The sequence below is a fragment of the Suillus subaureus genome (genome assembly GCF_016647635.1).
Source record: "Suillus subaureus strain MN1 chromosome Unknown BJ212scaffold_27, whole genome shotgun sequence".
Lineage (NCBI taxonomy): Eukaryota > Fungi > Basidiomycota > Agaricomycetes > Boletales > Suillaceae > Suillus > Suillus subaureus.
Window position 1 is genome coordinate 544,870 of NW_024538583.1, and position 23,135 is coordinate 568,004.

Consider the following 23,135-nt stretch of genomic DNA (forward strand, 5'->3'; position numbering starts at 1 on the left):
TGAGCTGCACTGGCGCTCCGTCTCCCTGGTAACATTAATCGATCATCGTCTCTCAACAACCCTATCAACAGCCTTCAGACAAGATTCTGGCAGCGGGACATCTTGTCCGACCTGTCTGAGGCCATCAAGCTCAATCGGGCGGCATTAGCGCTTCGTCCCCTGGCATCCATTCCATTTGATCCTGATCTCTCGTCCACCTTGCCGACAGCCTTCAAACTTCCAGCGACATGGTCTGCCATCAATTTTGGAAGACGCCTCTAGCCTTTATCTATTGACAACTCTCCGAAGTATCTCACGCCATCTCCCGTAGAGATCTTCGTGCTGCAAAGTTGTGGAGCACCTCTGCCGAACAGCTTAATCATAACTCGACATTGCTTGCCTATAAGATTACACTGAGATTTCTCTACAGGTCAGCAGTTCATTCCTCGTGACTCGCGCATTTGGTGGTGTCTTCACGCTACTCCCTCTACATACGGCGGGACCCTACGAACCGAAGAGCCACGATCTCTTACATCTTCTCTTACGCCCCAACCTTGGCGGCGCTCATTCGTACGAGACAGCAAGTGTCTCAAGATGCGTCCACTCAGAATTTCGTTGCTATCGGTCAAGCGAACCCGGACGGAGGAAGGGCACTTCGTGATGTCCCCGCCGAGTTAGATATCGTCACTCAGCGTATCGCACCCTTCCTATCCTTTACAGTCGCTCTCGGACAACGAAGCAGCTAGTCCAAGGAACCTTCGATTCGTGTATTGAGCCACGAACCGTGGCTCCTATACCTGTCATAATCGAAATAACTGAATCATTCGAGTCTTCCATCGCTATGCACGACGGACATTTGATGACCAGGGACATCATATGAATTCATTTGCAGAACCCAGAGTTTGCACTCTTGTTGACTTGCCACACTACCGTGGCCACGGGGAAGTCGAGCCCTGACGAGGCAACTCATCTCGCTGCGGCGATGTAGATTTTGCGATGTGATAGGTTCTATGTGGTCTGTCGACGACAATGTCGCGGGCGAAATCATCTGTCTTCTACGACAGCCTGGTTGACGATTCAGGGAGATTGGACTGCGGACTTACTGCGGGAGCATTGCACAAGGCCATGAAGACGTTGCGCAAGAAGATTCCGTTTGAACAGCAGATCGTATGTGTCTTGATTTACATTCACAGCGCCAAGGTCGCGTGCACTCGTGTATGGAGTCTTTGTGTTTGTTGCATGTATCTGAACACGTCTAATTTCAAAACGCGAGTGTTCATTCGATCGTCTAGGGTTTTCATGCCATGTCTGCGTTCATACATGCATGTTTTAAAAAATGAGGTACCCGCAGTACTTTGAAATTCATCGACGAAACGATTAATTTATAAAACTTGGCGGTGACTATTCATGCCAATCAAGATTAAGAGTCAGCGATGTTCATACATAAATATCAACGTCCTATAGACTGATTCATGCCTTCCCTCGGTGTCTCTTCCTGTTACCAGCACCATCCATGCCCTCAGGTTTGTTCAGCCTATCGAGCAAGGACGACGTTCTTGGTGTAGGATCCCTCGACTCCTCGCCCCGCTCGGCATGTGCTGCAGCGCCTTTAATGCTATAACCGCTCATAGGATGTTTATCCGGCTCGGACGAATCATCCGCGCGTTTTCTTCCTGCTCCTCCACGTTTCCGAAAGGCCTTCTCCGCATCGCCTGGGATAGGCATCGTCATACGGCTCAGTAACGAAGGTGTCAGTTGTCGTTCCTCAGTCATTTCCGTCTTTGCTCGCTTGATCTGTGGTACTGTTTCTCCAGAGCTTAAGGATCGTTTGGGCAGCGCGACAGAGCCAGAGTCGCGAGTTTGTATTGCTGGCTGAGAGTTCGATGCCGCGCCACTCGTGCTTGTATGTGAAGGTCTTGACATATCTGGTCTTTTCAACAACGGACGTCCAAGTTGAGGTCGAGCCGGGAGGTGAGCAGGACGCTCATAAAGACCATCCCCGTCGACAGTTGTACTCGAACTTGCTTGCGATATTGAAGTTTCGGTTAGTGACTGCTCAAACACAGAAAGAAACAATGGGCGTCAATGGAGAAAGCGGAAAGCGGCCCACTGCGAACCCTGATGAGTACTCGAATTTCATCGCTGTTGTTTCCTGGCCCCAACTGTTGCGCTTGCGCTTGAAATCTGCTTATGGATGTGGCCAAATTAAACGGAACTACCCAGTCTTCATGTTCTTTTCGCTGGAAACGAGTTATTTTGCAAAACCACGCGGAAGACCCGACTCACATGTTTGCAAGCTAGAAGGAGGGAACGCAGTGTGTCCCACATAATTGAAGACTCGAGTTTTGTGTCATAGAGAGCCTAAGTCAATCATTCAGTGGATTGACCGTAGAATCGTGTGGATGACTTGCCTCCAACAAATTTGGCGCTCCATCAACAACCTGTCGCCGAAGAAATGAATACTGCTCATGACTGCAAATTTGAGGGCGAAGACGACTCTCTTCTTCGCATGCTTCAAGTGCCTCTACCACTCGGCCCGCAAGAACAAGTTGCTCCTCGGGAGAAAACCTTTGTAAGACAGGTTTCCCCATCAAAGACGTACAGTAAAATCGTAACAACACAACAGGAGAAGCAACTCGTTTTTGGATGGCGACGAAGTGCGCCAAAGATATGTAGAAATCAATGGTCTTGATGGATCCCAAGTCGTTCGATTTCACGTTAAGAGAAGACCTCGCCTTGTCGATAAGTACGTGAAGAAGGTCCATTCCGCGCGCAGATCCTGGTCTATAGCAAGGCATCATCAGAAGAAAGTCCTTTATGATTACTTCAACGTCACGTGTTTCCAGCCTTCTGATAGCCTGTCGACGGGTCAGCCTTGCGAGACGGTGAAAAGCTGCTGCACCAAGTCACCGTCAGAAGCTGGCACACGAGAACGTTTTCTGTATCGGTACCCGGCGTTTTGGTGTATTTCCGAATGATGGCCTCAGCTGCATCAACTTTCAAAAAGGCTATCACGAGCGAGCGTAAACGATCACGAATTTGCTGCTCCTCTTCGTCTATTGTGTATTCGGGAGGAATTATTTGATCGCACAGGACTCCTAGAGTGACGCCGGGATCCATGTCGAGATGGTCACAAAGGGCTGTTTTGACAACGACGACCTCTTCTGGTTCGTCTACAGGGAATGGTTAGCAAAACTTGAGAAAGCGAGACACATATATGCTCATCATCATTGTTGTAATTTGCGCGTTATATGTTTCAAAGTCGCCTTACTTACCACTTTGAAGAAGTTGCACAAGCACATCCGAATTTCGTTTAATCCACTTGTGCTCAACAGATGAAACGCTTGAGATTGCTCGATATCCTTCGGTGCGGACCTGCAGTCGGGGTGTCATGAAAAGAGCACACGAAAGTGAAGACACCGCACCCGTGAATCTTGATCCTCGCAAAGATCGTAGACTACGTTGATAGCGTCTTCTTCTAGGTCAGGGAAATCATTGAAAAAGTATCTTATGTGATTTGCTGCATAACACTTGAGCTGAGAATTTGAAGAATGAGCAATTTCAATGAGTTTCGTGAGCGCGTCACGCCGCTAGTAAATTTATGTGAGATCATCCATGACAGCGAATTACTGCAAATCCTACCAGGTCACTGCCTCGGTCTTGCTCTCTTTCAGCGTCCTCGACGAGTCGATGTATTTGCGATTCCTGGTCGTCCATTTGCTCTTGCGTGTGAGCAGGAAGGGTACAACTCACGGAGGTTGTCAAAGGAAAGTTATGTCGCTCCAAACGGGGAAAGATATTCTCATCAGCCAAATAGGCATTACGTGACTTCTATGCATGTCAAACACGACTCGGAGTGCAGGGCATATGGACGCACCTTGTCCTGCACCCCATCTTCCTGACCTGTAACAACCCAACATGAGCGTGCGCACTAACGACCAGATTCTTCATGATAGAGTCAATCTACCTCGCTTGGTAAAAAGGCTCGAGAAATCCGTGTCCGAGGATGATTGGTCCGATAGTTCGCAGCGAGACACCTGGATCAAAGCCCAAGGCACTCTCCAGGTTCGTTCAGAATTATTCGTGGTGGATGTAAGACTCATAGAAACTGACATTGTCTCAGCGAATCCGGCACGCCCGCTTGCTCCTAAAGAACGTCGAGGTTGATGACCATGGCACTTCACCGTACGTGGGACTGCTACGGCAGACGGTCCATTTAGACTCACATTTCATATGCCTCTGTAGAGCCTCAGAACATCGTTATCAACGCTTGCGTGCGACGCTCGATCAAGTCGAAGCGTTTGTAACAGAGGTCGAGCAGGTATGCAGCCTTCACTGTGACCCTTTTCTCGGCTCATCGGCCGGATTAGAAAGCGGCTCCTCCACTTAAGAGACCAACACCAATCCTGCCATCAATACGTGCCCCCATGACAAAAGCAGCTGACTTCGAGACCATACCTGTAGAAGCGACGCTCATCCCAGCAGAAGATACAACTCAAAGCGTGCCTAGTGCGGATGACCTCATACCATCTTCGCAGGCGGAGTCTTTACCCTCCGAGCCCCTTGTACCACCCAACCCTTCCTGCAGTATCTCCCGCTACTTCAAATATTACTGCTATACCCACCATCCTCCAAAACTCTCGCGCACTACAGGAAGAGCTCTCAGAGCAACTCGCACTAATGGCGACGCAGCTTCGGCGCAATGCTACCCACTTTTCTGAGTCCTTGGTTAAAGACAAGAGCGTTGTCGAAGCAATGCAGGAGAAGCTCGAGGGCAACTTCGACTTCATGAAGAAGGAACGGATACGGTTAAGGGACTTCAGGGGAAAGAGTGGAAGTACAACATGTTTGGTGATCATGAGTATACTTGTCGTACTGGTCGCGTTTATGCTCATGGTTCTCGTTATTCGAGTAACATAACCAATCTTACGGGTCGCGTCTTTCTTTCTTACGCATCATAGTTTTGTCATATGTATAATCACCAGTCAGTTGTTCTAACAAAGTTTCAATAGTCCAAGTCGCCATCATATTATGTCCAACAATATCCAACACCTAGACTATGAATGATATAGATGCAGTAATCATAACAAAACAAAACGCTAAATCAGCATGTCCCGACGGTTAATTAAGTCCAAAGACTAGAAGTGTCCCAGAGATGAATGCAAGTGTCCTAAATGATGTATCTACCCTACATTTAATGTGAAAGAATGTTATCAATGCATTGGTTTAAAAAGTCTTTGCGAGGCGTCAAGTCTGCGCGAGGGAAGCGAGCCGCCATAGCCTCACGAGCTGACCTGAAGTGAAGTCAGCACTAGGGAATGTAGTCACGTATAGGGAATAACGCACTTCTTTGTAATAGTCATCAAGTCTTGTGTGCTCAAAAAGTTCCTAAGTGCGTTGTACAGCTCGTCATCCGAGGGGTTGGGATTCAGGTTGGGACCGGTAAACACAGTTGTAGCCATGGATAACGTAGACGGTCCGCATTCCTCCGTGCAAAGGTTGAGGGACACCTAAGCTCTGGGCGGGGGACATGGCGCGGTTGTTGAAGACTCCAGATGCCATTCGCGAGTCAGGCGGCGTCATCCCATACACGCTCCCATGTGGACCCGAATTGGTCGGAGTAAACATGTTGATCCTTTCCTGCGAGGGTCCTCTCCATTTGGCCATCTGAGGTGGTGGGCGATTAGCGTCAGATACGGCACGAGAGCTCGGACGTGAAGGCGCGTGTAGGTGTTGATGTGACGAGTTGCTATGTATCATGTTCGTGTCGCGGTAGTAGTCGTGGTCTCCTGATTCAGAGTGGCCATACTCGTAGACAGACGGGCGTTGGGAGCCTGACGGAAGACGCGGCTGAGGGGCGGAGAGATACACGGAGCTTGCCTGGTTGAAATCGGGAGGCGAGCCATATGACTTCCCGGATTGGTTGTCACCCAATGTTTCAGCCTCATAGTCTTCACAGATTGCCATTAGCAGGTAGTACGAGTGAGAATGCATATTGACATACCACTAAACTTCTTGTACGGAATCATAGACTCGTTGAACTTTATGTCGTTGTTGTTGGCGATGACCTTCTTGCTTCCACCATCATCGAGCACGATACGAGTGTTACCCCAACCGAACTCATCCATCCGCCAGAATGAATATATGGGCAGGAAGAAACTGTAAATGGGGTACCTGTAATGACAGAAAATGAGCTATGCATCTGATATGAAATAAGTTAACCTACGAAAGGAGATAGACCACCATCCATCCAACAAGCATGAACTCTCTTCTGATGATGAAGATAAGAGCCTGGGAAATGCCATCGTAAATTACTTCTCTTACTTAAACGACGTACTCACCTGAAGACCATACACCACTGCCAACATGATGACGGAAATCAGAGGGAACGGAGATTGTCCAGTAGCAACCTCGACAATTAGCCAAGCCAACTAAACGCAACGTTAGCTGGAACTCGGTGATAGATAAGATGCTACGGCTCACGTAAATAACAGTGGCAGGCAACATCTAATAAAAAACATCAGAAATCGCACATTGACGCTTTGAAAGGATCTTACCAAAGTACCGATCAGGTCGAGGAAGACGAAGAACCTCATTGAGAAACAGCAGACGCCGCAGAGGTCAGGAAGAACAGCAAGCTCGCATAAGTTGTGAACGGTCGAGTTGATCCAACGCCTCCGTTGTGAAAACAGCACTCTCCAGGATACTGGTGCCATGGTACGCGCAATTGCATCCGGAGTGAACTTAGTCTTGAAGGTAGGGAAATGTTTCATCAACAGTGTCGTCAGGAATCGATCTTCGCCGAGGGAGAACAGATTCTTCTTGTGCAGGGTGTCCACGTTATTTTCCGCATATTCATCAATTACACGGTTGGAGATGATGAGCGGTCGACCTTTATCATTAGTGCGGATGCGGTAAAGGGTGAAGCAACCAGGAAGACACGAGACTGAGCCGAAAAGACTCTCGAAAGCTTTGGACAAGTTGTGCGAGATGTAGTACTCGTATACCTATGGGTATGTTGACATGAATATACAAAATGTGTAAATTCGAACCACTTGCCTGGATCATGGTCCACCAGGATCCCTCCTCATTCTGGAGTCTCGTTTCACCACATATGCCGATTATGTTGGAATCCGCTATCGAGGATGCCACAAGACGGTTAAGAGAATTGGGACTCACGGACTGCGAAAAAGATGTCAGAGCTTCTCGGGATAGCGAGCAGTAAAGTGTACCGTATCTGCATCCACAGTGAAGATGTACTCGTAGAACGCAGGGTCGATCCCTATAACATTCCGCATCTGATGATATATTTCGAGCTCTAGCGGGCACATGGGTGCGTTGAAGTGCACCCTGTTCAAGTACTGCATCAACATGACCTGACTGTCACGCTTGCCACGGTTGCCGGGTTTTGAACGTTCACTTGGCTTCCCGACCTTCACGACGACCATATACCTAAACAAAAAAAATGTCAGCAATGACTTCATGGTTACGAAGCGGATAACGTACGGAACAACGTGGCCTTCAAACTCGTACAATCCGGAGTATACCTTGGCATAGTTGAGCTTCTGCGAGCCTTCTCCGATCGATTTGAATATCAGGGGCTCGGGATCATTCGCTGGGTCAACGCCAAGGATGTCGAGCACGATAGCAGGTGTCGGCCGTTCATTACCGCTCCCGATGATATTCCCATCGCAAATGACGAAAATCAGCTTCCTCTTGTCGTCGTAGTCCAAATTGGCAAGTGAGTCGAGTGTGCGGCGAAGGGAATCCTCTCCTTCCGTGTAACAAGGGACCTGGCATATCACGAACTTGTCCAGTAACTCAGGGAAGCGTTTAGTTTGGAGTTGGAGTGCAGCAAAGACTGTGTGGAATGAGTACGGGCAGGGGTTCAAATAGGAAGAAGACGCACATTTCAACCCCATCGAGGCCATGATGACACTGGAGAACACAAGCAAAAGGTAGTTCTGCACTTGACATCTAGCAGTATACCGGAAGTCCGTCTCTCCATAGTAGAAAGCGTTAGAAAGACAGTCCATATTCGCCGTACGGTTTTCAGCACTCATGGAACCCAAGACTTGATTCAAAGCGTTAGTAATGTCCTGCCCGGCTTGTTGCTCAAAGACCGCAACGAGGTTCGGGTCAAGGAAGCTGTACGATGCGACATTCAGGTTGATCGTGTTCAGGGTGTAGACATAGTCTGTCAAATCATAGATGCTATTCTCGTAAATTGCCCAAGTTCTGCGCAGATAATGAGTGATGTCACTGAAGAATACTAAGTACGACTCACCGCGGATTCGTGGTTTGATTGGCCTGAGAGTAAATATCGCTTGGCTCCCAAACCAATGGACCGAGATAGTACTGATCGATACTTGGTTTGAAGGTCGCAGTGTACCAGTCCTGGTTATCGAGAGCTGTGGGAGTCGTCGGAGCATTGGATCCGGAGGAATGCATGGCTTGCGGAAACAAGAGTAGAGTGTTGTTCTCAGGGAGTAATTTTCATTGACGCGCTGCTGACAAGACCCGCGCATGCCACATTTAAGGGAGGGGGGAAGTAGTAGGTCATGTCGGTACCAGCGAGCCCCGCCAGGGTGGCTGCACCATTACTTGGCTCTCCCACGATGTCACTGTGGTCACCGCGAACGAAATTGGAGACGTCGTAAACCCTGCCTTGAATGGAGACATAGTAGTCATTGGTAGCTGTATGTTGAGCCACTTCGTTCGTTGTCCATGCGTACTTGAAGTTCGGGCAGAGAATGATACCGAAAACAATGATGTAGAATAGGATAAAACAATTTCCGAGGAGGATGAGGATGCAGATGGTCACCTTCTCTCGCCATGCAAGACGGACGTCGGGGCGCTTCATGCGGCCTAACCACGATAACAGGAAGTTGGGAATAAACCAGGTGAAGAAGCGGACGGCATAAAGCCAGTAACGTCGGGTTCGAGTAGTTGGCAGCTGTTCCTCCAACATTTCAGGAGCGTTATCCGTGGCTAGCATGGCAGAATTGGGCATAAGGGGAGGTGCTGCGTCGAAGTTTTCGGGCTTCGTTTCCCACATCGTGGAACCCGATTCCTCGTGGTAACTGGGAGCAGCAACATGAGACGGTGCATAACCATCGAATATGGGCGTTTTCGGCTCTTGGAATGGGGTGGCATGCGGCTCATCAAAGTATGTTGACTGCCGTTCATCACCAGGGTAGTCTGTGGCATCATCGGGCATGGCGCTCCCATCCTCTTGTGAATCCTCACGAGCAAGCCTCTTCTGCTCTTTCTCCTCAGAACGCACAACATCTTCTACCATCTTCCATGCCGAGTACGATAGCCAGATCCTCTGGTTGCCAATCGCAAAGTCTATGTCCTCTCTCCAGCCATTAGACTGGGCGCACTGACGAATGCGCTCAGCATCTGATCCGCGCATAGTAGGACGATATCTGTCACAAAACTCTGCCTGATCAAAGTCTGCAACAAACTCAACCTGTTTCCTCAACACAATAGCAGGGAGTAGCAGAGCCTTGATTTGTCCTTTGATGCGACGCCTGTCAAGGGAGTTGGAGAACCCATTATCATTGGGGCGAATGCATGTGATAGTCCACATTGGCACATTCTCGATGTTGAACAAGACATTCCAAAGCGTCTGGTTGAGCTGCGTAGTGACGGGATAGATTTTGGATGGGTTTAAGAGAGGATTCTCATCCGCGCTTTCTCCCAGAGGAGTGATCATGCGAAGAGGGCGGGAAGAGACTTGAGCTTGGACGATAGTTTCCTCATCACTCTGGTGCTTTTCTGTAGACAAGCTGGGGCCCGACACGAGCTTCGCGACAAATGCATCAGCCGAGCTACGAAGGAGAGTAACGAAAGAAGGGTCAAGCAGGTCAGCGTCCTTCTCCACGAAGTTGCTGATGTCGTATGAACAGGGACCAGCATAGTGGTTGATCCTGAAAGATCTCCTCTCGTCTGCGGTCGGTGCTGCAACGAAAGACGGGTGCACACCAAACTTGGCACCCAAATCCCACAGCAACTCATCATTCCGTTGATCACCCGCACGCCCCGATTTGAAGGACATTACGACCTTGTCAACGATACCCAGGAGACCGCCAGGTTTTCGTGACGTTTTCTGAGTAGTGTATGGGCCCCGAAGAAGCTCGGCACACGCTGAGTTGTCCATAGCAATGATAGCCGGTAGCGAGTTCCCATCAGCAATCATACGACTGTTAGAGCCTGTGCTGTCGTCGAAAATGTTCCGAAGTATGTGTGACTGCACGAGTTCGTCGGTGAAATTGATGCAGAATTCATCAAAGCCATTCTGATGAGCTGAGATAAGGGGAGTGGGACCACTCGACCCTGAAGGCGCCCGTGTCTGATAGCCTGCTTGGTCAAGCAGTACAATACGAGTGGCGGAACATGTAGGGCTTAGGGAAGCAGGGGCTAGCTTGAAATTGGCAGTTTCCACCACGAATGCAAACATGATTGCATAGAGATCGCGAACTAGCTGGTCTCGCTGTGCTGCACTTTGTTGCACATTGAGTAACACAGTATACAGCTCCCTGCGTACATAACTCGTCTTGCACGTCAGCGTGTCGCTGAGTTCTTCGGCAGAAACGCCCAAAAGCTTTGCTGCCTGTTGGAGAACTGGCACGTTAAGGATATATGCAGAGACGTCCTGTGCATCAGCCTCCCCGAATTCGAGGTTACCGAGCAGCAGGATGGCAGCGAGCACGCTAAGTATTGACGAGACGTGCTTGGACTTGAAGCCTAAAGTTTTGAAAGCGTCTCGCAAATCATCCATCGCGATGCCATCATCACTGAATGGGCCAGCAGGCAAATGATAGCAATTGGATGATGCCAACAGGGCGTAGTCCGAGGGACCTTCCAAGCCCATGTAGTCACGCTCCATTGGCGTAGCCCCAGCAAGAAGTTGGTAAAACACATGGTAAGATCGTTCTTCATGTGACAGGCGAATCAAGCGGGACTTGTCAAGCCCAAAGGCGATAACCTTCGCAGCACTGATACGCCCGCGTTCATTGAAATGGAGTTCTGTGTAGCGTGTGTGTCGTGAGGCATTTGGGTTCACAGGTGTTTTTGCATTTCCGAAAGACTCGAGCAGCACTGCGAAAGATTTGATTTGGTCGGCGATTTTGGCCTCTCGTTTGGAGTGAGCTGAAAGGCGCAAAATCTGGTCTATGAGCAGGCGACTGCTTGCGGTCTTTCCCGATCCCGAAATTCCCCTAACAGAATTGTACTATGAGCTGCAGTTTCGTTCGATGCGGAAGTAGCCTACCGAGTGACAACTGCTTGAGATTCATTCCTCCTTCTCATAAGGAGATAAATTTTGGCCGCTTGCTCATACAAGTGAGGCTGAGGGGGTCTCCGAGAATCCGCCAAGCCCAGCTTGGTGTCCTTGTAGCATCTATCTTCGTACTCCTTCGCGTTAGCATCGTTGACATTGGCGAGTGTTTTGTAAGGATTGACTACCACAAGGTTTGTGGATCCGAGTCTAGTGTATGGTAAATCAGCGCGAAATCGAGCGGTGAGTACAGAGAGGATGGAATCATCTGTAGGATGAACGGTGGCAGGTGTAGAAGACGAAACAAGGTCTGTAAGCTCGCCGGAGCTGACAGCCTGAGACACGAGAATGGCCGAAGCAGAGGCCATCGTGCTGGAGAGTGAACAAGCAACGAGTCGTCGAGTGGAAAGAAATGTCAGCTAGACATGCCAGGCCATTCAAGTCGGGCCGTCGGCATGTGGACGGACTGCGCCTTTTTCGATGTGAAGATACGTTATTCTTGGACATCTCCGTTCTGGGCGTAAGCGCATCGCCGCATATGTTTCAACCTATGGGGGATGTTGCTAATTAGGGTACTTCGTGTGTCAAGGTTCACACCTGATCACACTGGCTTTGGGGAGGACAGGCTAAGAAAAGCGTGAGACCGTGATCTGGGCGTTGGGCACAGGCTGATTGGCAGGCAACCGTGACAGTGCTAGTGAGCGGACTGCCCTGCCCGATAACCTTGAAAGCTTGACAGTTTGACGTTAGAGATCTCCAAGACTACATTATAATTGCTTCTACTGGTAGAAGACGAAGGTCAGCACCTTGATTTGTAGTCCTGCGGGACCACAGGGAGAAAGACCCACCAAATTGAAACTAAAATACATAGCAGCTGCCCTATTTTCTGCAAGACGATCATTCACAAAGAACATGCACAATGATTGCATACCACATGTACAGCGCAGATTTAGAGGGTGTGTGTAACTGTGTCTAAAACAACATCGAGGATTAGGAATCTCGTGTGAGAAATGACCGGTGACCAACCGTGCCGTGCCCGGGCCACGGCTGCCACCGCCTAGAAGACACGTTGACGTCTTTTTCAACAGCTTTTCAACGATGCCGGGTCCCTCAGATCCGAACGAGCAGTAAACCACCCCTCTAATACGAGCTCATAAGGAACTCGGTCCCAAGTAGCTTCGTGTGGTCAATATCAGCGTGTTTTGGTCTTTCGGCTTGGAACTTCACCGTGACGGTGTGCCTGGCACGAGGCTTCGACGCACTCATCATCCAGTCCACACTTCATGGACAAGCACCTAGGCCTTGCTGCTGCGGGGTTTTCATCAATATGGAGTCTTTGCGCCAGCCGGATGGGCGTTCACTGTAGTGACTATTCACCTCTGGAGACGGTGACTGTCAGGCAACAGATGGCTGGTAGACTTGCGTGCCATAGATTGGGCGATTGTGGAACTTGCCAAGTCCTCTACAGAACAATATAAGCTGGCACAAAGTACGACTGTGCATTCAAACTTGGTCTCGAGAAACCTTATGGGGTGCAGTCCTGTGCACGCAGTAACTTGCAGTATACGAAGACGTGGCTTACTCATGTCGAGTCCAGCTTTGCTGTGAAGGATCTGCGTATGTGAGCAGCTTTCGAGGTAAGGGTATCCCTTCCGAACCGAACCCCAAACTATCTCACATTTGTGTCTTAGGTTTTGATATTCCAGTTATCCGCTTGCAATAGAAAACACCGCTACACTTCCACTTTCACGCTATCAAGTCCATCTGAGTACTGGCTGTACACGACATTTTTCATCTCACAATCATTCGCAAGTTGGCAACCTCGCTGCGCCCAAATATCTCCTCCGAGACCTAGAAGCAGTTTGTGGGCAATCGATTCCCGGTTGTAAGTATATCCTCTTGGCGAGCCAGAATCTATGTCCTCTTACTGCATAGTGCGAAAAACACTGTTAGAAGTGTCGAAGCACTGACACTAGTGACCGCGAGGTGTTGGCAGACTTCTTAGACAAGCGACAATTCCACCGTGTGCGTCATCTCGTACTCTTCCCAGCATCAGTCTATTCACGAACAAGGGTGAACACCCGGTGGATAAGGAGCATCGCCCTTTAATTAGACCAGTGAAGTCACACAGACAAGTGCCTCGCGGACTCCACTGGAAAGTGACACTAGAAATTCGGCAACCTCTGGCGGTACGCATTACCATCCTGGCTTGGTTATGCGGAGGACGTGGGTATTAACATGACTTGACGAAAACTTGGGAGTGGATGACATCGCTGGGTGACATGAATTAAAGTTCATCTACCAGGTTAAATATATAATTTTGGAGTGCCGGTGGGTATCTGACCTGACTGACTGAGAATTCCTTGGTAGGATGTTCCACGAAGCCTGCAGTTCTCTCTAGATGTCATACTTTTGCATCTTCAGCGCGTGTTCCGTAGTGTTCAACTGCCCTTAGGGTGAAACAGTCAAGGTTGATATCTATCCCCTGGTAAGTTAGGTCCCGTCTAAAGATTGACTCGCTCTTACCAATCAGAGGCTTTTCAATGCTAAGAAACCTTACAGTGCAATTATAGACATTTGTCCTTTTATATCGATACGGTCCAGACCTTCGATGAACGGCCGGGTCATGAGTACGACACCTTCTCATTAATGGCTAGGTGCATATGACCGGCCTAGTTTCCAAAGGAAACGCTTTGACTGACCTTGACCCTGCCAACGTGATTTATGGTTTGAATCCCGAGACGAGACCCAGTATTGCTAGGAAGGACATCAGAAGCTCAACACAGCACGGACAAGTCTTTCACCTTCAAAGCCAACTAGCTCGATTTCCGATCGTAATCCATTCCAAGATGAGTGAGAAAGATATCGTTGTCTTGGAATCTGGACTTACCAGTATGAGAGTTTAGGTTTGCGAATAATATGATCTGATGCCGCGCTGTTTCCGAAACGATTTGAATGGGCCCTTAATCATAATGGATTATGCAACGAGCCATCTTGAGACTACAGGGTCCTTCAAGTACATAGGTTCGGGATACAGCTCCTGGAATCCAACATATCCAAGCTCCCTTTTTCCTCCGAAATTCCATAACATATACTTGCCTCCAATTGGATGTGGCCACAGGGTTCTTTCGTGAAATACGGTCACGGATTAACTTCCGCTCGTATTTGCGAACTCGACACGGAACCCCGGAGACAACCGAACGATCATTGGTATAACTCCCTGGTGTTTCCCAAGGCGAGGCAAGTGTCATTGAAAATGTCCACAAGCAGGGTGCCTGAGGAATCTTATCGGACCCTGTATATTTTGGCATGAAAGGGGACCAGAGTGAGTATCTAATCTACGTTAACATCGGTAAACTGACGTGAAATACTCGAATACGTTTCTATCCAATAATCTACTTAACAAGGATGTTTTAGCGCGTTGACGGCCAAATAATGCATGCATTCCCACTCATTCGCTGGTTTCCATACGACGTTCTATGGATCCTGACGCCAAAACTCATTCACGTGACGTGAATGTGGATAATGAACTAATGGGAAACGTCTGGTAAAGAAGACCCCACATTCAGTGGACGAATGGTCAGTTATCTCCACCAGGTCCAAGTCATATGACAATCATGATCGGGATACTCACCTTTCCTATAGAGAAATTGGATTGAGGGTACTGACGGTCTCCGACGTACAGTGGTTCGAGCATCGTTCGTCGGCCTGATCATGCAACCAATGGCTAATATGGCGCCTCCAAACTTTCCTGTAAAGAAATCAAATCGAGGGCGCTGATGCTCTCCGATATACAGTCGTTTAAGCATCATCTGCCGGAATTGCGATGGCCTCACGACCAATGGCCAAAACGGCGCCTCCAACGAAATAAGCGTCGGATCCACCGTACCTCTCAAAGTGCTCACTCAACACTCCATAGGGGCCAGGACTCCACACAAGCGAACTTCTGGTGAACGTCAGATCCACGTCCACATGGATTTATCCCGAGAATTCAGCGTCATGTGCGGCAACTTTGTTGCTATATTGTCAAGCATTTGAATTTGCAGCCAATGGCCTTTTGGTCGCCTTCGATCACGTGGCTACCGGCCCCGCGGTCAACTTGGAGCCCGTGCATACTAAGCTATCATTCTCTTCTCGCATTGAAATGACATCGGAGGCAGGTACGAGCATTTGTGAATTGTTTTGTTTTGAAATGCGTTTGAGACAGATGTTAGGATATCAAATGTGATTGAAACAGGTATTGTGTTCCACTTGCTGCTGGCAATGATTTGGCCATTTCGACAATGAGCGCTTCTGTCAGACCGGCGATCATCCGATAATCAGCAGCATCACACTGATTATTTAGTACGCGATCGAGTTGCACGAAGCTACACTGATTTGTCTAAATGACTTATCGATGAATAACGAAAGGTCACGGATAAGAACCCGAAGATGTCAATGGTCGGAGGTGATACGCTCGTTCGAATCGGTGAGAAGTTCCCGTTTGAATATGACTGGAAGGAATGGCGAACCTCCGGTGCTGGTGACGTTACAAGTTGAATTCTTGGGTTCTAGTCAAAGGGGCTGTCTTGATCTAGCTGAATTCTCGATCATCGACCCTTGCTGTGGTAGTGTCGAATGGAATCCGATTCGGAATCTCGCAATCGAGAGTTACATTGCAAATGGATGTCTCTGATGAGTTCGAGAACCGCAATGGCAGTGTGGATGCTGTAGGGGAACAATACATTAGATATGGAAACCTGAGCAAGCGCAATTCACGTCTGTTGTTCATCGTACGACATGGATGGATGTCACACAATGTATGTTCTTCCCTGTAGAAAAGCAGTGCCCCAAAAATGTCGGATGCTGACCACCGATGATCGGTCGGATCTGGCAGACGTCGAAAACAAATATAGTTCGACGGAGCGCAACCTGGGATAACCTAACGGCCCTTCCGAAGAAAGCATAAATGAGTTATCGACAAACTCTAACGCATGATGAACTTCCAAGAAGCCTCTTAATCTGGGTGAATGCGGGGTGATGTATAAGTATGACGATGCTTATGATCGCATTACTGACAGGCCATGATGAATATCGATCATGGATCAACATGTACCAGGCACGCGGGCCCAGACGTGATCAGGTATTGACTCTCACTGGAATTGCACCCAGTACGCTGACGATCAGAATGTCCGGTAAGGTGCACGGGTCGGACTAGTGAATAGTCGGAAGTACGGCGGCCATGTAACGGTAACGAGACTAGTAAAACCTTGCGGCCGGAGGTTGCGGATCGAGACATAAGCCGCAACTAGTACTAAATCGGAGGGGAGTAACGCAAGGAGTGGATGATAACTCAGCAGGTCGACGGCAGTACTGCTTAACAGATTTCCGTAGGTCGCAACGATCGCCGAACGGGGATGATGGAGTAACTTATAAAACGTGAAACAAAATAGCTTATGCATACACGGAGGATAAGAACTATGACTCATTGAATTGATCAGCTGCTGTGGCGCTCTAAACAGTGCGGTCTTGATGCGGTGGGCACGGCACAGATTGCTTTAGGACGCACGCGCAATCCTATGATTTGCCGCGGAAAGAGCATGCATGATGTCGCTTGGACTGAGCATGTTATGGAACAATGTGATGAGACAAAAAGGTAAATTATCGGCCGGCGTGGTGTTAAAAAATAATTATGAAATATTATACGAATTAGGAAGGTCACTCAGCATCGGATCTAGGTTTGACAACACCGTTTTCTGGGGTCGCAGGATATTGCCGTGAATCGTGTGGATGAGTTCAGTCAAATCACACATGCCAGGCAATCTCCTACGACGAATCTTCTACTTGTTTCCCCCTTATTTCCTGCGTTGAACCTGTGGACTCTTTTACTTCGTGTTATCCTCGTGTTTTCAGCGAGGCGGTCTATGTGAATCACAAGACCCACAAGACTTAAGCGTAGCCAAAGCGTTTTTTAACACTCATACTTAATATCTAAATCCTCTCCCATGACCATCCGTCTGTTGGAGCCATCGTCTCTCTCCCCTTCTCAATCCCTCTCGACGATTTCAAGATCGCCTAGCTCGCTCGCAACGACTTCCTCGAGAATTTGTGACTTGACCACGCCTACGAAACGTGTCCCATCCTCTCGAACACATTCACCACGAGGTCGCGTTTGCACGCCGAATAAACTAACTCCCTCTTCCAACTCACAACCTACTCTTGCAATGTCTATAATTGCTCCTAATCCTCGCACCCCTCAGCGACAGAGCAGTTCCACACGCACCCAGCGACCTCACTCGCCTCCTCCACGACCATCATCACGGTCAGAGCGTCTGCTGCGGGATACTCTCAGGAAAGACAATACCCTTCGTACAACTGCCACCTCCCGTGCTCGTTCCCGCTCGCGGTCAACGTGCAGTGACTGTGATGACGACGACTTCTTCCAACCCGTCCTGGTCTTTGAATCGTCGCGCAGGAGTAGTGCTGCTTCCACCCGGAATTTCAAGTCGAAAAGTTTCTACGTTCCGAACGAGAACGAAGACTCGTCATATGCTCAGTTACTCAGGTCGAGCTCAGACTTGGATGCCCATGATTACCCTATTGCTCCTGTCCGGCAAGAGAAACTGGATGAGTGTCTTTCGACATCATTACCACGCTCCTATGTTCTCGGCAGTGACGCAGCGCCTCATGAGGCTGTCCTGAGGTCACGCCTAGAACGCGTGCTTCATCGTGGAATGCGCGAAGAGGAAAGGCGAATAAAGAGGTCGCCGGAAGAGGAGGTGAGCGCTCATCATGTATGACACATGTACCCCTGAATTAAATACTGATATGTAACACCCTGTGCAGTCTTCATCAGCATCTCCTCCTTCATCAGCGCGCTCGCTTTCTAATTCATTCACAAATTCTCAATCATCTGAGAAACTTCGTGTGACTGGACATGATGTGGATCCTTTGATACCGCCATCTTTGTCATCAAAACACGGCCGAGGGAATAGATATTCGCAGTCGACCTCTGTAGCATACTCGCAAAAATCACCACGATCACCACAATCGCAGGGAGAGACTTCGCCGTGGATGACGACGCCCCTCCCACCTTCGCCATTCTCGACTCCAACAAAGAAGCCACCTTCTTTGTCATATGCCACGCCTTCACCGCACTCACCGAATCCGGCGATTCTCTCGAGTTTTTCGAGCGCCAATTCCCAAATACCAGTGAATCCTCCGCAGTTTGATCTGCGCGCAGCATCACAAGCTTGTAAGCAGGTATCGGGATACGTGAGTTTTGCGAGTGTTGCTGGCCTGGGGGCACCGCCTGGTGCGGGCGATGACGATGTGAGCGTAAAGGAACCACAACGTGGCCGTGGACGCGGACGGTGGTGGGTTTTCTAGATTGCATGTATTGGGATGGATTTTTTGGTTTCCGGAAGGAGGACGTCGCAATTTTACTGGACGACATCCTGAATGCCAGGAACAAGCCTATGTTATGCTAATTTAATCCTTTGGCGGTGGTTTCGGGAGGCTTATGCCTAGTATGCCCGCGTATGCATGGACGGGTGTCTGCTACGTTTATGGTGTAGCGTTCTTTGTACTCTTTGTGTATGATGCTATAATTCATTTCAGATACAAAATGCGTCGATTGCGCGCTATGTAGTTGACATAGACAACTAGGATACCCAGATTTATAATGCATCAGCTGACGGAGAGCAACCAACACTATTTGCTGTGAACTTTGAGACGTGGCATAGTCGCGGTAAGTGGCTCTGCAGTCGCCCGACTGGTTACTATATATATACGAATCTACTACGGAGTATGGCTGTGCATCGGGGGGAACGTGGCATTTGTCCAGCAATCAGTCTACAAACAACCGCCACGTCGCTTCCGCATGAGAAACCAACCCATCACTGCCATGAAAACAAGTGTCGAGAACGTGTTAGATTAGAATACATGATATCAATATCAAATCCGCGCACTTTGAAACCGACCATATCGTCACCCACCAGCACAGCTTAGGTCAATATCGAAACACCCCTTGTAATAGAAACTGAAATTAGCTACGAACTGCCAATGATGCGCGTGTTACATACCACACGAACACGTTATGTATAGCTCGAAGCTATGTGATTATGCGACGGAGAGATCCATTACGTCGTACGTGAGCATGTACACGTTAAAACGTAGTCGCTTGTGAACTGCCGCACGTAGGAGACCGTGGGTTTAGGCTACCGACCTCTAGGCACCTAGCATATTATTATAAGGATCCTGAAGAACGCCGTCATCGATCGCGCGACTCCCCGTTTCGATCCGAGGCATTTAAATTTGTTGACAGTCTGAGTCGCATCATACCGGCACCCGTGCGCGTGAACGGCCGGAGTCTGGTGTCCTTTTCTGGAGCGAGGGAGGATCTGATGGCGTCATGACGTGAACAGTATATTTGGGAATCATGGGTACCGGTTGGAGCGTGCTGACTCCACAAAGGATACGATGATGGTGGCAGAGGCATATTCGCTCGGACGTGGGAGTAGTTTCTGATAACAGAGAAGTCGTCGAATCGTTATGGCGCCCCAGCGGACTGGCTCCTATCACACCGTGGGGCCAATATGGAGCTGAGTCCCCACTACTCCACAAGCGTGGTCCCACAATTCAAGTAGGATCTATGTATATCACGCTGGATCGATGGATTTAAAGATAGCGGTAGTAACCGACCCCTTTGTTGGTCAGCTTGGATTCTAACCGGAACCTCCTGGATTGATTGCTTGCTCAGCCAAACGTGCATGTATGTGCAACGACACCCTTATCGATGTCAGTGCTAATCTCATACTTACGCATTGCAATTCGGCTATTACGATTGGACGGCTGGACTGACATGTCTTGCTGTATAGTTCCGAATTCGTGCCCCCACGACAGCCTATGTATATCATACAGTTATACGATACCGTGATACGTCACGATAATGATTGCCAGGCTCACTTTTGCCACAAGGAGCTGAAATGTTCTCGATTTGAGCCAGGGCAGTAACATTGATCCAGATCGTTATCTGCAAGGCACGTATCGCTTTCATTAGTCTTGGATCTGGTACAAGAGCGTGAAACCTACTTATAACAGGTTTCATGTCGGCTAAGACACGAAGTAAGTAGTCGTGCTGGAATGAATGTCCAAAAGCTCATATCACTGACTACGCTGGAAAGTCCCCGACAAACACGTTGTTGGAGAGAAAGCCATGCCGAGAGTCATACTTACCTCTTGATCATCGGTTACATCAAAGGGCACAGTCAGGCGGGGTCGGAAGATCGTGAAAGGGAACCATGAAAATGAAAACGTACAGCTATGTGCACTCCGGACGAGGTCTTACCGGTATAATTGAGCAAGCAATCGGATATGAAGAATGGAAGCCGATCTGAATTGCCAACTGAGTAAATGAAGTAGTCAGATTTCACCAACGGCTGGTAGGTAAACTCACGCATGGCAGACTCTTGCAATCGGGACCGCGGTAGATGTATGTGGAGAAGGTTGAGCGAGTCATTTGGTTGCGCGACAAGTTCGAATCGCCATGGAATGGAGCATATGTGCAGTTCTGATGCGAATATCCAATTTGAAAGCCTTTTGCGCATCATTAGTATTGTCATAATGCAGTAATACCAGAGTCGTAGCTCAGGGGTATGAGCGGTTTGGTTCGAGTGCAGTCGCGGTGCTATTCTGGGTGACAGAATCCACCGAAATCCAGAAGCTGCGGAAGGTATATGTGCCGCAAATGCAGACTTGTAGTTTCTACATCAGTATATGAGACGACCAGCGACATGGCTCCTTATGAAACACAATGCTAGACTGCAAGGCACTGCTAGGCCCCTCGACAGATAAGGTAAAAGGGCTGCCATTCACTTTCTCGTGACAGGACCGGTGCTACCTAGCCGGCAAGTAAGTGCTTACGATCTGAGACACTCGGTCATCTACTTTCGATAAAACTTCGATAGTCTCCCACTGTGAATGTAATTCAAGGGATTGCATGGATTAATTTGAAACTAAGAAACTTACCCAAAGTCTCTCTGAGAACGCTTTGCCCTCAGCACTCAAGAGGAAATCACATTCCTCGACGACCTCACAACTTGACATGTACTTGCCATGGAGATTCTGTGCGTTTGTTGCTAGAGCTGCATAGACAAGGGTACGACTGCCCATTTCCGAGGTTCTTGCGCGAAGAAGCCACTTCACGAATGCAAGGACTATACGTAAGAGACAGTACTTTTCAAGTTCCCGCTGTAAGTACGAGTGACAAAGTCCGGGGTCAACGGCAGTGATGACCAATGGAGTGGGAGAAGGAAGCCGGGCAGCAAGTTCGCGCACGAACGCGACCTGGAGCACTATGTATCCATATTAGTAACAGTGGAGTCATTTTACCAAATCACGACGTACTCTTCGATAGGTTGTACCTGGACATCCTGTACCAACTCAATGAGGTTCAGTAGATCTGAAAATTAAAAAGCACCGACCCATACGCTCCAAAATTCTCCGCACTGATGGTCCCTAATACGTGATCCCAATTTTGTGAACCTGTCAACACGGGTTCCGCAAGATAATGTCCCAAACTTGACACCAAGACCAGTCGAGATGGATCCTCACAAGTTGCCGAATGGAGCAGATGAGGCAGAAGGAGAATGCTCAAAAGCGCAATTGAGAGATAGTTGACTTGCAGCCTTTCGTTCATGTTAGCAAATTGGAATTACACATGGCACGAAACTAAAGCACGGACATTATTTCCCAATCATCTTGGGTTCGAGTATAAACCGGTTTGAATGTGCCTGCGTTGGCGACGAAGACATTCAGGCGTTCTGGCCCTTCTGCATCGAACCTGTCGGCAAAAGAGCGGACATTGTCAAAAGAAGACAGTTCTAGCGGCCATGAATCGAGACTGGCTGGTTGAGTTCCAGCGCAGCGTTCACGGAGAACTGAGAGCATACACGTGACTATTTACTAGTGCACTAGAAAGAATATCACACCTACGTTTCAAAGTTCGCTCACACTTCACTGCGTCTCTACATGTCGCAATGACCAAGCTGGGCTTCTTGTTCGCGACATGAGCCGATGCCTCGAGTCCTAATCCAACGTTCGCTCCAGCTATAACAACCGTCTTCCCGTTCACCGATTCTCTTGGAAGGGGAAGGTCTCGTCCTTGTTCGCTAAAGAAATCCCAGATGCCCAACTTGCCCATGGTGATGGGAGAAGGTTTGTACTGAAAAGACTTCGTCTGCTGTGATTGAACTGGGTGTCAACGAGCTTCCTGGTATCCTGTCACTTTAGACGGTTGCTTTGACAGGACGCTATTCGCTACCAGCTTAATGAATCGTGACATAGCTGCAGGGAAACGTGCAATATAATGACTCGGATATCATTAATATGACGATCCTGAAGGTTCAAGTAATAAGGTACTATTTCGTGTCGCACTTACATTAGACTGAAGCATCGACAAAAGAACAGCCGATGAGGGTGCTCGGAAATGGCTCGTCCAAGTTTATTTGTTAGATAGCTTGAACTCTGGAGGAGATCAAGTCGCGGGTCGACTCGGATGCACCAGACTGATTACATAAGTAGTATTTATCGTTTAGTGAGCGCTTGAGCTCAAATTGCGCAATGCAGGCACCCGCGCTCGGACTCGTTTAATTTTGTGACGATCTTCGCCAGTAGTCAATGGTTGACGTACTGAGTCTTGGCCATTGACCAGTCGACCAATGACTCTGAGCCCCTCAACGTTTCTGAGCTAAGCCAGTGACTGTCAATGATCCAGGTTCCATCGATATTTCGGTAAGGCCTGGAACCAATATGAATCAGTGTAGGGGGTAGAACTACTACGATGTGAAAATCATAACAGCAAATTTGACCTTGAGTGGGTGAATTTCTGGAT

At 48.7% G+C, this 23,135-nt stretch overlaps 5 protein-coding genes across 5 annotated transcripts; 2 read left to right on the plus strand and 3 right to left on the minus strand.

Moving 5' to 3' along the window:
* Positions 1–1,253: 1,253 nt before the first annotated feature.
* Positions 1,254–3,713, minus strand: BJ212DRAFT_1372346 (uncharacterized protein). Its single transcript, XM_041336329.1, has 9 exons — positions 3,622–3,713; positions 3,405–3,569; positions 3,255–3,354; positions 2,890–3,152; positions 2,391–2,837; positions 2,266–2,340; positions 2,097–2,219; positions 1,423–2,031; positions 1,254–1,370 (listed from the first exon to the last, which is right to left on the minus strand). Exons 1-8 carry the CDS (start codon positions 3,694–3,696, stop codon positions 1,450–1,452), a joined length of 1,830 nt encoding a protein of 609 aa, XP_041190512.1. The 5' UTR covers positions 3,697–3,713; the 3' UTR covers positions 1,254–1,370; positions 1,423–1,449.
* A 115-nt stretch (positions 3,714–3,828) lies between these two features.
* BJ212DRAFT_1372351 (uncharacterized protein) lies at positions 3,829–4,981 on the plus strand. Its single transcript, XM_041336330.1, has 5 exons — positions 3,829–4,044; positions 4,103–4,164; positions 4,225–4,300; positions 4,350–4,544; positions 4,633–4,981. The coding sequence occupies exons 1-5, from the start codon at positions 3,898–3,900 to the stop codon at positions 4,897–4,899; spliced, it is 747 nt and encodes a 248-aa protein (XP_041190513.1). The 5' UTR covers positions 3,829–3,897; the 3' UTR covers positions 4,900–4,981.
* Positions 4,982–11,745, minus strand: BJ212DRAFT_1372353 (glycosyltransferase family 2 protein). The gene is made up of 20 exons (XM_041336331.1): positions 11,258–11,745; positions 10,867–11,204; positions 10,783–10,845; positions 10,725–10,749; positions 10,499–10,697; positions 10,430–10,477; positions 10,369–10,408; positions 10,312–10,347; positions 8,495–10,290; positions 8,267–8,460; positions 7,889–8,217; positions 7,486–7,840; positions 7,212–7,431; positions 7,039–7,161; positions 6,537–6,986; positions 6,321–6,410; positions 6,206–6,270; positions 5,984–6,153; positions 5,420–5,930; positions 4,982–5,273 (listed from the first exon to the last, which is right to left on the minus strand). The coding sequence occupies exons 1-20, from the start codon at positions 11,629–11,631 to the stop codon at positions 5,174–5,176; spliced, it is 5,526 nt and encodes a 1,841-aa protein (XP_041190514.1). The 5' UTR covers positions 11,632–11,745; the 3' UTR covers positions 4,982–5,173.
* Positions 11,746–16,872: 5,127 nt separating this feature from the next.
* BJ212DRAFT_1372407 (uncharacterized protein) lies at positions 16,873–18,871 on the plus strand. The gene is made up of 3 exons (XM_041336332.1): positions 16,873–16,898; positions 16,956–18,021; positions 18,089–18,871. Exons 2-3 carry the CDS (start codon positions 17,248–17,250, stop codon positions 18,629–18,631), a joined length of 1,317 nt encoding a protein of 438 aa, XP_041190515.1. The 5' UTR covers positions 16,873–16,898; positions 16,956–17,247; the 3' UTR covers positions 18,632–18,871.
* A 2,268-nt stretch (positions 18,872–21,139) lies between these two features.
* BJ212DRAFT_1277007 (NAD(P)-binding protein) lies at positions 21,140–22,445 on the minus strand (the record flags this gene model as incomplete). Its single annotated transcript, XM_041331325.1, has 6 exons — positions 21,140–21,217; positions 21,272–21,597; positions 21,650–21,675; positions 21,727–21,930; positions 21,987–22,182; positions 22,238–22,445. 6 exons carry the CDS (start codon positions 22,443–22,445, stop codon positions 21,140–21,142), a joined length of 1,038 nt encoding a protein of 345 aa, XP_041190516.1.
* Positions 22,446–23,135: the final 690 nt, after the last annotated feature.